The sequence below is a fragment of the Salvelinus alpinus genome, chromosome 27, assembly GCF_045679555.1.
Source record: "Salvelinus alpinus chromosome 27, SLU_Salpinus.1, whole genome shotgun sequence".
In the NCBI taxonomy this organism is placed as follows: Eukaryota; Metazoa; Chordata; class Actinopteri; order Salmoniformes; family Salmonidae; genus Salvelinus; species Salvelinus alpinus.
In genome coordinates this window covers 10,233,563-10,246,980 of record NC_092112.1, presented here as the reverse complement: position 1 = coordinate 10,246,980, position 13,418 = coordinate 10,233,563, and the positions used below count along the sequence as shown (strand labels likewise).

The following is a 13,418-nucleotide window of genomic DNA, read 5'->3' as shown; positions in this document are numbered from 1 at the left end:
GGTAAAGTCATTTTCTCTGATGAATCCCCTTTCCGATTGTTTGGGGCATCCGGAAAAAAGCTTGTCCGGAGAAGACAAGGTGAGCGCTACCATCAGTCCTGTGTCATGCCAACAGTAAAGCATCCTGAGACCATTCATGTGTGGGGTTGCTTTTCAGCCAAGGGAGTGGGCTCACTCACAATTTTGCCTAAGAACACAGCCATGAATAAAGAATGGTACCAACACATCCTCCGAGATTAACTTCTCCCAACCATCCAGGAACGGTTTGGTGACGAACAATGCCTTTTCCAGCATGATGGAGCACCTTGCCATAAGGCAAAAGTGATAACTAAGTGGCTCGGGGAACAAAGCATCGATATTTTGGGTCCATGGGCAGGAAACTCCCCAGACCGTAATCCCATTGAAAACTTGTGGTCAATCCTCAAGAGGCGGGTGGACAAACAAAAACCCACAAATTCTGACAAACTCCAAGTATTGATTATGCAAGAATGGGCTGCCATCAGTCAGGATGTGGCCCAGAAGTTAATTGACAGCATGCCAGGGCAGATTGCAGAGGTCTTGAAAAAGAAGGGTCCACACTGCAAATATTGACTCTTTGCATCAACTTCATGTAATTGTCAATAAAAGCCATTGACACCTTATGAAATGCTTGTAATTATACTTCAGTATTCCATAGTAACATCTGACAAAAATATCTGCAGACACTGAAGCAGTAAAATTTGTGGAAATTAATATTTGTGTCATTCTCAACTTTTGGCCACGACTGAAGAGTAACAATATAAAGAAAATACACTGTAGAAAAATCCCATTTCACTTCATACAGCTGAAACGAAAGACAGTTGAATGTCACAGAACAAAAAATATAAAAACGCAACATGTGAAGTGTTGGTCCCATGTTTCATGAGCTGAAATAAAAGATCCCAGAAATGCTCCAAACGCACAAAAATCTTATTTCTATAAGATGTTGTCCACACATTTGTTTACATCCCTGTTAGTGAGCATTTCTCCAAGATAATCCAGCTGGATCATTACACAGGTGCACCTTGTGCTGGGGACAATAAAATGCCACTCTAAAATGTGCAGTTGTCACAAAACATAATGCCACAGATGTCTCAAGTTGAGGGAGCGGGTAATTGGCATGTTGACTGCAGGAATGTCCACCAGAGCTGTTGTCAGATAATGTAATGTTCATTTCTCTACCATAAGCCACCTCCGTCATTTTAGATAGTTTATCAGTACGTCCACCTGGCCTCACAACATGTATGGTGTGTGGTTTGCTGATGTCAACGTTGTGAACAGAGTGCCCCATGGTGGTGGTGAGGTTACGGTATGAGCAGGCATAAGCTACGGACAATGAACACAATAATTTTATCGATGGCAATTTGAATGCAGAGAGATACCGTGACGAGATCCTGAGGTCCATTTTTTGAAGGTATCTGTGACCAACAGATGCATATCTGTATTCCCAGTCATGTGAAATCCATAGATCAGAGCCAAATTAATTAATTTCAATTGACTGATTTCCTCATATGAAACTGTAACTCAGTAAAAATCTTTGAAATTGTTGCATTTATATTTTTTGTTCAGTCTAAATATCCATTCGCTACTACATATTGATTGGTAGAAATGTGCTTTATTAGCTATTTCAGTATTAGAAACAATCTATAACTAACCACATTTTTAATTCAATATTACTCACCTTGACTCTGCTGAAAGTTCTAGTCATCGCCCAGGAAACGTCTCAGCTCCCATATCGGGCTATGCTAATTGAACAAGGTCTTCAACAGGTGTTCAGGTGATATCTTCATAGCCAGCGACATCTGTTGATTGTCACTCAAAGCAGATGCTTCAGAGGCATGTAAATCTAGGTCTTGTGTATCTTCAGTAAAATCGCCATCACACAGCAATAGGACAATAGCTATCGCTGGGGCAAAGAGATGTATAGAGATCGAAATGTTGTATTTGTCCCGTTACGGCGTCTGTGAGCACACGGGCCATCTCCATTTTAAAGTTGTACCTTTATCTTCTACTACTTCCTGTGAGTAGGTAAACAAACTGAAAGGGTGCATATTGCCATCTGGACTGTGTTGTTTGTTCCAGGTATAAAAGACAAGGTTGGTGACTGCCACCCACAGTTATGGAACATTTCCTCACAAGTATAATTATTTGGCTGATCCCTCCTGATGACCAGAATAAAAATTGTGTGATCCTTCCTTAACCCATAGGAAGTCCCACCCAGTTGACTACTTCAAAATGGTGAAAGTCCTCAATTAAAACGCCAAAATAGTGAAAGTCCTCAATGCATGCTAAAACAGTTTTTTTTGGAGCACTAGAGTATTAGAGCAGTTGTTTAAATTCAAAAAGGAAGTATGTCCGTCTATACAGTGAGACAAGGTGGCAGCACAGAGACAGCCCCTATGGTCTCTGGTCAAAAGTAGTGCACTAGAAAATGGGAATAGGGAGTCATTTGGGATGCAGACTTTGAGCTACAGTACAGAACATTTGATACAGTAACAACAACAACTATTCACAACTACAGGATACAGTGTATTCCTCTCAGATTGTCATAATTGACAATATTCCCTCAATAGGATCATATAACCACTGCCATGATAATCTCAGATTGACAGGTCAGAACACAGACAGTCTGGATATTATATCTTGTGTAGTCAGAATTAATTTCAGTCAATTAGCAATAGGAATAACAGTCATGTGACGAGAATACAGAAGTAGAAAGCCTCCTTGGTGGAGTTAGGGCCGGTAATGCTTGATATTGCTGAGGAGAGCCAGGCTAATAACCTGCCCAGCGACTGCGGTTGAAAATTAGCCGGTTGGCTAAAACCGTCACTTTTACTGAAACGTTGATTAATGTGCACTGTCCCTGTGTAAAAATAAACGAACCTCAACTGTGAAAAAGAGAGAGGTTGATGACCATTGATGGCTTAGTTTTCTTTTTGGCTCGATACCTATTAGGGCAGGGGTGTCAAACTCATTCCACGGAGGGCCTAGTGTCTGCAGGTTTTTGTTTTTTCCTTTCAATAAAGCCCTAGACAACCAGGTGTGGGGAGTTCCTAACTAATTAGTGATGTTAATTCATCAATCAAGTACAAGGGAGGAGCAAAAACCCGCAGACACTCGGCCCTCCGTGGAATGAGTTTGACACCTGTGTATTAGGGCATCTTCATTCAATATTAGGAACACGGTATTTTCTTCAGTTAGCAAGGTGATAGTGTAGAATTTACCATGATCAGAAACGTCATATTTTCTGGGGGTTGTGTTTCACAAGCAAGGTGATTCTGTGTGACTGTCACGTTATAACATGGATTGTTTATTTATTTGTAAGATCATGTAAACGGCACAAAATATATACTGGACTTTTCAATTCAGTATTTTATTTGTTGCAAGAAACAATGAGTGTGAACTTTCTTAAAAAGTTTATAGATTTAAGTTATGTGAAATGCAAATGAGGTAACAGATTTTGAATTAAAATTAAAAATAAAGTGATACTATGTGGTTTGATTGAGTACTGAAAACTAATTTCATTTTGCGTTACCCCCCCCGACACACACATGCACTTAGAGGCAAAGGGTAAGACACAGCGCAGCCTCCGTGTAGCAGTTTGAGAGTTCCTTGCTCATGGGCAGAATGGCAGCCAGTGGCTTAGACACCAGCAGTCCAGTTTCCACTTCATCGCCTGGCTCAGGGCCTGAACCAAGAACCTTCCGGTTCCACCACTCTAACCTAGGCTACATACTTCCTGTAACGCAGTAGAACCTTAGAGATACGAACACACCGGGAAACTGAGGTTGTTTTGAAATACTGAAATGTTTGTAACTTTGAAAAGAGACAAAAAATAAATTAAAAAAATGTGGTTTTGTATCTTTGAGGTTCTACTGAATGTGGTTCACATGAAAACAGACATCACAGAAGACTCTCCATGACGTAGCCCATATGACCACTCACATGAGACTCTCCTGGTTGTTTTGTGTGTGTGAAACCTTTATTGTTTCTTCAGTTTATTTCTTAAAATAAGCAACAGTGCTAACATACACGTAGACATTACAGCTTGTACAGTATAAAATGAGAAGCACACTGGTGCAAGAACTTACCAAATCGAAAGGATGAAAGAAAATAAAATAAAAATTACAAATATTCTAAATGAACATCAAGAATGTCTAACGCAAACAGAAAACTATATCCTGTATTCTAATAATGGAATAAACAGCTATGGATTTCCTAAACGTCAGGCCTGTTGTAGAGTGTGTAGTCCTGATATCTTCTGATATTCAGTCTGCAGACCTAGAGGAAAAAAAATGAAAACTGATTGAAATATATGCAACATATATAACAAAACAAAAGGGGAAATCTGATACATCCATCCAAATGGATTTTTCAATGAATGATCTTACAATGACAAAACATCTTCCAAAATTAGGAAAACATAATAGACAACGGATGAAAATAAAATAGTTTTGTTATAATGTAATAAAATTGTGACAATTTAACTACACTGAGCAAAAATAAAAACGCAACTTTTAAAAGTGTGAAGTAAAAGATCCCAGAAAGGTTCAATTTCCTCTCAAATCTTGTGCACAAATTTGTTTACATTCCTGTTAGTGAGCATTTCTCTTTTGCCAAAATAATACATCCACCTGACCAGGTGGCACATCAAGAAACTGATTAAAAAGCATGATCATTACACAGGTGCTGGGGACTAACGGCCACTAAAATGTGCAGTTTTGTTACACAACCCAATGCCACAGATGTCTCAAGTTTTGTGGGATTCTGCAATTGGCATGCTGACTGCAGGAATGTCCACCAGAGCTGTTGCAAGAGAATTTAATTGTTGCCAGTTAATTTCTCTTCCATAAGCCGCCTCCAATGTTGTTTTAGAGAATTTGGCAGTACGTCCAAACGGCCTCAACCTCAGACCGCGTGTAACCACGCCAGCCCAGGACCTCCACATCCTGCTTCTTCACCTGCGGGATCGTCTGAAACCAGCCACTCGGACAGCTGATTAAACTGTGGGTTTGCACAACCCAAAAAGTTCAGGGAAGCTCATCTGCGTGCTCGTCGTCCTCACCAGGGTCTTGACCTGATCGGCGTCGTAACAGACTTTAGTGGGCAAATGCTGACCTTCGATGGTCACTGGCACGCTGGAGAAGTGTGCTCTTCACAGATTAATCCTGGTTTCAACTGTACCGGGTAGATGACAGACAGCGTGTATAGCGTTGTGTGGGTGAGCGGTTTGCTGATGTCAACGTTGTGAACAGAGTGCCTCATGGTGGCGGTGGGGTTATGGTATGGGGCAGGCATAAGCTACAGACAATGAACACAATTGCATTTCAATCGATTGCAATTTGAATGCAGAGAGATACCGTGACGACATCCCGAGGCCCATTTTCGTGCCATTCATCCGCTGCCATCACCTCGTGTTTCAACACACAGCCCAATGTTTCAATGATCTGTACACATTCCACAGGCCACAATCAACAGCCTGATCAACTCTTATGTGAAGGAGATGTGTCACGCTGCATGAGGCAAATGGTGGTCACACCAGATACGGACTGGTTCTCTGATCCATGCCTCTACTTGTTTTTTTAAAGTATCTGTGACCAACAGATGCATATCTGTATTCCCAGTCATGCGAAATCCATAGATTAGGGCCTAATGAATTTATTTCAATTGACTGATTTCCTTATATAAACTGTAACTCAGTAAAATATTTGAAATTGTTGCATGTTGCGTTAATATTTTTGTTCAGTGTAGATGCATTCTCAGATTTAAGTCATTGCTTTTCTCCAAAAATTAGTAGTTACTTCTAATCAAATCACATTTTATTGGGTGCTTTCACACAGAACAGCTGTTTCATAACTCCCAAATTAAGTCAAAAATAACTACTAGCCCTCTCTCCTAACTGTAATAAACAAAGACACATCATTACGTCAATGCCCCTCCAAAAACACAACAATACCGTATCAAATTAGATTATTAATAGAATGTAATGGACATACCTATAAACGAAGAAGCACGGGGTGAGGGCAATGATCTTCTGCTACTAGAAATACTTAGTGCGGTTGAGAGCTCTCTGAGCTATCTGTCCGCTCTGGTCGGTGATTTTCTCCCAGTCTGTTTGACCCACCACAAAGCCGATATCGCGCTTGCGTTCGGCGTCCTTCTGCTCTTCGAGGTCAGCCCAGCGAACCTAGACGACAGGAAGGAAAACATCCAGCGGGGTCACGAGCAGGAAATGGACGAAGTGTAGGCACGCTAATGTTCATGCTAGCTAGCTGGTCTGACATTGTATTTCAAGTTAAATATTCTAGTAATATTGCGAAATAGTATTTAGGGAGCACACCAAACCACGACCAAAACCACATTTTTCACCAATAGATAATCCAGATTGTGATGAAATTCTCCAGGCACCTTGGATTATAGAGATGTTGTGACTGGTCAAACGATCACATATCTCTATAGTCAGTCAGGCTGTCATTGTAAATAAGAAGAGTTGCCTAAATAAATAAAGGTTATATAAAACAATATAATAAATAAGACGCGACATGATGGAGATGTTTTGGGAAATGTCAAACAATCAATATTTCATGGTTTGTTAAAGAGAAACAAGTAAGACAAGAATATAAATATGGTAATGCCACTTTACCCTCTTCTTGCCAGGCTCAGAGTGGCGTGTGGCGTAGTCGTCCGTTAGCTGAAAGTCATCTCCCTCCCTTTTCCTCTTCCCCCCCATCACCAGGCCGTCCAGCTTGTCTGTAAGGAGAAGAGCGCTCGCCACGTCACCTCACGACTCAGCAAAAAATAATAAACACTATGCTACTTCACCGATATCACGGTCACCGTGACGACGATGACCCACCGATATCACGGTCACCGTGACGACGATGACCGTGCTCCTTAGATTCTGTATTTTGCCATTTCCTTTTTCTGTCTATAAATATTTAGAAAGTTCTTTTAGAAAGTTGACATGTTGTCCGGTTGTATTACCAAGGATCCCCTCAAATCAAAGAGTCGCCTCCTCTCATTTTGATATTGAAGCAAGGATAAATTGAGCACCTTTTTTTTTTTGCCCTTCAAACTGTGTGTACAGTTTAAAGCAAGCGCAAATGGTAATTGTAAATATGGAATTGATGTTATTTATTTGAAAATTTACTATTTTGAATCACACCTGTGTGTTTTTGATCAGATCATTTGTATTTCAGCACGTCTGCTTATAATAACAGGAGACTGGAAACTGTTTTAGACAACAGGTGTCAAACCTCTCCTAGGGGATATCCAGCCAGTCCATGTATATGAACCATTCCAGAGCTAGCACACCTGATTCAACTTGCCAACTAGTTATCAAGACATTGAACTACTTAAAATCAGGTGAGCTAGTTTAGGGCTACAACAAAATTGTGAAATCGTCTGGGGGGGGGGGGGGGGGTCCCCGGCGAGAGGTTTGAAAACCAATGGCTTAGATCATGAAGTTGAAGAGCATATCACTGTGGCGCAACAGAAACATTACTGGAAGCTAGAGTTGTTAAGTGAACATCATGTACATTAGTAAGAGGGAATACCTACCTAGTTTCGCATCAGAAGTGTCCATCTCCCATTTGCTTTGTGGAATGTAACCCTAAATTATACAGAGAAGAGACTGCAACGGTTAGGCCTCGGAACGGCAAGGAGCTAGGGGTCAGGAGGAGAGAGAGAGAGAGAGGGTGTGGGAAGGGTTTCGGTGACGGGAGAGAAGGCGTTCAAATAGGTTAGGTTAATCAAACAACACTTGTACAAATCACGACAAATCGCAAAGAATGACACGACATGAGACGACATAAAATAGCTTTAAAAAGACGTTGGCATGCAAACAATGTCAGATGTCATTACGACACCTCAGTTGAGAGGATGTGCCTTTGGTATAAAGCCACGATCAAAGCATTTAGAGAGACAGTTGTGACTTCAGAAGCCAGCGAGTTGATACACAAGCCAGCCTACTGCAAGAGCAACAACTACAATTTCATCAACACCTTTTGTGTTCATCGTGGTTCCACTTTGGTAGGACACCAAGTTGAAACAACTCACTTCATTATATTGCCCTAGTTGCCCTACTAAAAAGAAAAATAGAAGATAGTCTACTAGTTAGGGAGTAACAACACCGGTATACACAAGTTGGACCTTAATAGTCTTTGAGTCTGAAGTATTTCGTAAATAAATGAAGCAATAAGTGAATTCTGACTAAAAACTCTTCAGTTCTAAACACAAGTTAGAAAAGGTCAAAATCCAGCAAGTTATTTAACCTCCCCAACCATTTCCTGAATAACAGATGGATGTAGTCATTTCCTGAATAACAGATGGATGTAGTCATTTCCTGAATAACAGATGGATGTAGTCATTTCCTGAATAACAGATGGATATAGTGGATGTAGCCATTTCCTGAATAACAGATGGATATAGTGGATGTAGCCATTTCCTGAATAACAGATGGATATAGTGGATGTAGCCATTTCCTGAATAACAGATGGATATAGTCATTTCCTGAATAACAGATGGATGTAGCCATTTCCTGAATAACAGATGGATGTAGTGGATATAGCCATTTCCTGAATAACAGATGGATGTAGTCATTTCCTGAATAACAGATGGATGTAGTCATTTCCTGAATAACAGATGGATGTAGTGGATATAGCCATTTCCTGAATAACAGATGGATATAGCCATTTCCTGAATAACAGATGGATGTAGTCATTTCCTGAATAACAGATGGATGTAGTCATTTCCTGAATAACAGATGGATATAGTCATTTCCTGAATAACAGATGGATATAGCCATTTCCTGAATAACAGATGGATATAGTCATTTCCTGAATAACAGATGGATGTAGTCATTTCCTGAATAACAGATGGATGTAGTCATTTCCTGAATAACAGATGGATATAGCCATTTCCTGAATAACAGATGGATATAGTCATTTCCTGAATAACAGATGGATGTAGCCATTTCCTGAATAACAGATGGATATAGTCATTTCCTGAATAACAGATGGATATAGCCATTTCCTGAATAACAGATGGATGTAGTGAATTATAGCAATTTCCTTAACAATTGATTTGTAGAAACTTGCGCTAACTATAGTATGTTTCAAAGGACAAGAGCCAACAATAAAAACATGAAGCGTTTTAATCTTAAAAATCGTACCATTGTGATAAGTCTAACTTTAAATGTTGTGTTTAGGTCGTTAAATCACAATCAAATGCTCCAAAACTATGTATAAAAAAAAAACAATATGAATTTAGTCAATTTATCTAAGCATTTTTGTCGTAATCCCATTTATTTACAGCTACAGCCCAGTTAAACAAGTTGGAAAGTACAACTTAAAATATATATAGTAAAAGTAGCAAACTGAAGTGAAGCCTTCTTACACTTTTTATATGCTACATTTTGAAATCCTCAAAATATTAGCCTCTGATACGGTTTAATAAATACTACTTTAATATGCTTCAAATATTTTGATATTCAAAATCACACTTACACAAAGCTACTTTGTGGCAAATTTGCTGCAAACTACATGGTGTGCCACAAATTGTACACAGCTTTTTTTGACACTAGTGGTGAAATTGTGGCAAACCTTTGGCAACAATAATATTTATTGCCACGAGTGGCAAAAGGTTTGCCAGAGGTTGTTTTCTGGCCAAAAATTCTCAATATTGTACTTGAGTCTGTTGCAAACCTGTGGCAACAATATCTATTGCCAATAGTGGCAAATAGTTTACCAGAAGCCGTTTCTGGTGAACACGAGTTCCAAGACCAGTAACCATTGATGACCAATCAGGGGGATTAGAAAATGTTGGAAAATGGAAACCAAGCTATCTAGCTAGCTAGCTACCTACCTACCAAAGTTGTCCAGTGAGTGTCTAACTTAATTAAACTTCCTAATATACTTAAATTATGTTAGCTAATTGATGCTTGGTTAGCAATGTCATGTTTTATAGGATAGAGTGAAACACATTTAGTTGATCCCCAGTTTCAAATCAGTCAGCGCCATCGATTGGCAAGCGCTAAGCTAGCTAACTTTAGCAATCATATTTTTTGCACAATTAATGTGAAAGCTACCTAGCTAACGATTTGCCTAAACACTTTTTTTTAGGCGAATACGTTTCCTGTCTTTTAAAATCAATATGCATGTCAATATGCTAGTGTCATTGTGCAGTAGCATGTTAGCTAGCACAACAGCTAAGGTAGCAACAATATGAGCTGACTTGACATCAAAGCGAGACTTCACTTTCGCAGATGGATACCCTCTCTCTACCCGTAGTGTGGGAAGAGGCTGTATTGGGAGAAGGATGCATCGACACCCTGGAAAGATGTTTGGGATGCACTCATACTCATTTATAACTCAAAAAAGCATTTGTCTTCAAGCTTGATACAGTAAGTAAATGCATGTACTATTCTCATAAAATGTAGTCCATACTTTCATTCTTTGTAACAATTCAATATTTCATTGCTTTTAAACTAGTAGGTAGCTCATCTTCATCACTTGTTCCTCATCCTCTTTCTAGAAGCGATCAGTTACAAGGCAAAAATACAGATTGAGACCTTCAATCAAACTGAAGACAGAGAAATGTGTGTTCACCAGGTCAAGGCTTCTTACATGCATGGCGTTGAGATGCAAGTTAACAATTCATTTAGGAAATATTATTTGAATTGGCATATTGCCATACTTCCACCCAAGCCATATACACTTGAGTCAGGAAGAAGAGACAACTACAGTAGTAGACAACTGGCTCTTTAATGATGAAGTCCCCAGTCGAGATAGAATATCATAATTAGTTGATTAGTTTAAATCAATTGTGTTGAAGTCGCTCTGGATAAGAGCGTCTGCTAAATTACTTAAATGTAAATGTAAATGTTGAGGCTTGGCTAGAGACAAATATTGTACTCTAGGAACAGTTGGCCACATATTTAAAAAAGGTAAATTTAGTAGGCCTAAGTCCATCGTTTGTTTATATAGCATTTATACAAGGCAGAAACATTGTTTCCTTGCTGAAAGAAATAGAGAATGACAGTTTCAGTAAGAAGCATTGCAACGTCATCAACTGATGATATTGATCTGTTACGACATTGAATGTTTAGTATATTTACTACATTTAATATGTTCAGTTCTCTGTGAGAAGCACGTTCATTTACAATTGTGTGTGATTTGGTTTTGTAGATGCATTTCAATGTTGTTGACACACAGTAACCAAAAACCTGAATTAACTTACATATTCATACTGAGTTTGCAGCAAATTTGCTGCAAACAGTAGAATGTTAGCCACAAGTTTCCCAGAATTGTTTACCAGAAGTTCACAAGTCGCAAATTTACCGCAACAGTTTGCCACAAAACTAATTTGCATGGGAAAATGAGAAAATTGGTCAAAAGTTTGCCAGAAGCCTGCTTTTCGGTAAGGGCAGTCACTTCCCCTACCGGCATGCCGAAAGGCACTGCACCTCGTCCACCAGACTGCACTCTGACTATATTCTGTATCAATAGCTTGGGGATGAGGATACCTTGTTACTAACAGCACAAAGCTAATGGAGGAGTGAGTTCCAGCAGGTTTGAGGTAAATTCTATTTCAATTCAAAAAGTACACTGAAATTCCAATTCCAATTCTCTTCATTGCTTTTTTCAATGAGGGAAATATGGAATTTGGTTTACGTTCGGAATTGAAATGGAATTGACCCAAAGCCTGTAGCATGATAATGTCCAATCCCATTCAACTTCTGAGTGAGTTGTTTCCTGGTGTAGTGTAGCTGTAACAATTTCTAATACACTGAATAAAAATAGAAACAACATGTAAAGTGTTGGTCTCATGTTTCATGAGCTTAAATAAAAGATCCCAGAAATGTTCCATAGATACAAAAAGCTTATTTCTCTTAAATTTTGTGCACACATTTGTTTATATCCCTGTTAGTGAGCATTTCTTCTTTGCCAAGATAATCCATCCACCTGACAGGTGTGGCATATCATGAAGCTGATTAAACAGCATGATCATTACACAGGTGCACCTTGGGCTGGGGACAATAAAAGGCCACTAAAATGTGCAGTTTTATCACACAACACAATGCCACAGATGTCTGTGTAGTTGCCGGAGCGTAGTTGAGCGTACAATTAGCATTCTGACTGCAGGAATGTCCACCAGAGCTGTTGCCAGATGTTAATTTCTCTACTATGAGCCGCCTTCAACGTTGTTTTAGAGAATTTGTCAGTACGTCCAACCGGCCTCACAAACGCAGACCACGTGTAACCATACCAGCTCAGGACCTCCACATCCAGCTTCTTCACCTGCGTGGTGGTCTGAGACCAGCCACCCAGACAGCTGATTAAACTGTGGGTTTGCACAACTAAAGAATTTCTGCACAAACTGTTATAAACCATATCAGGGAAGCTCATGTGTGCTCGTCGTCCTCACCAGGGTCTTGACCTGACAGCAGTTCAGCGTCGTAACCGACTTCAGTGGGCAAATGCTCACCTTCCGATGGCCACTGGCACAGTGGAGAAGTGTTCTCATTGTCATGCCATTCATTCACCACCATCTCCTCCCGTTTCAGCATGATAATTTACGTCCCCATGTCGCAAGGAGCTGTACAGAATGCCTGGAAACGTCCCAGTTCTTCCATGGCCTGCATACTCAACAGACATGTCACTCATCGAGCATGTTTGGGATGCTCTGGATCGGCATGTATGCCACCGTGTTCCAGTTCTCGCCAATATCCAGCAACTTCGCACAGCCATTGAAGAGGAGTGGGACAACATTCCACAGGACACAAATCAACAGCCTGATCAACTCTATGTGAAGGAGATGTGTCACGCTGCACGAGGTAAATGGTGGTCACACCAGATACGGACTGGTTTTCTGATCCACGTCCCTACTTCTCTTATACAGATACTGTATCAGCAACCAACAGATGCATATCTGTTTTCCCAGTCACTTGATATCCATAGATTAGGGACTAATGAATGTATTTCAATTGACTGATTTCCTTATATGAACTGTAACTCAGTAAAATATTTACAATTGTTGAGTTAATATTTTTGTAAATAGACTAACGAGTCATCTTAATAATAATAATAGTTTTGGCAGACCTCCCCCTTGAGCGTTTCAGCTGTTAATCTGGTGCCGGTTGAGATTAATTATATACGAACAGATTTTCAATTAAAACACATGGACAATTAAATCCAACGAATCAGACCAGTTACAAGGAGTAGGGCTGGATTGAAAAAGGGTTTCAGGAGGCACATTTTGTTCCTTTATTTGCTAAATACATGAGAATAACATTATATAGCAAAACTTTAACATGGTGCTGTTTGTAAAAATAGCTTCACAAATTGTTATCAACTGGACTGTGGAAGTGCATATTATCAAGTCATATCAGTTATTTGCAT

General features: G+C 39.7%; 1 protein-coding gene across 1 annotated transcript in view; it reads right to left on the bottom strand.

The window, feature by feature from the left end:
• Positions 1–3,307: 3,307 nt before the first annotated feature.
• The window catches only part of LOC139555951 (YLP motif-containing protein 1-like), a 55,844-nt gene continuing 45,733 nt past the window's right edge, over positions 3,308–13,418 (bottom strand). The window contains exons 21-24 of the mRNA XM_071369360.1: positions 7,579–7,630; positions 6,662–6,768; positions 6,015–6,205; positions 3,308–4,299 (exon numbers count right to left, since the gene is read on the bottom strand). Of these exons, the coding sequence (XP_071225461.1) occupies positions 6,059–6,205; positions 6,662–6,768; positions 7,579–7,630 (306 nt within the window). The 3' untranslated portion in view covers positions 3,308–4,299; positions 6,015–6,058. The remainder of the gene's footprint in view (positions 4,300–6,014; positions 6,206–6,661; positions 6,769–7,578; positions 7,631–13,418) is intronic.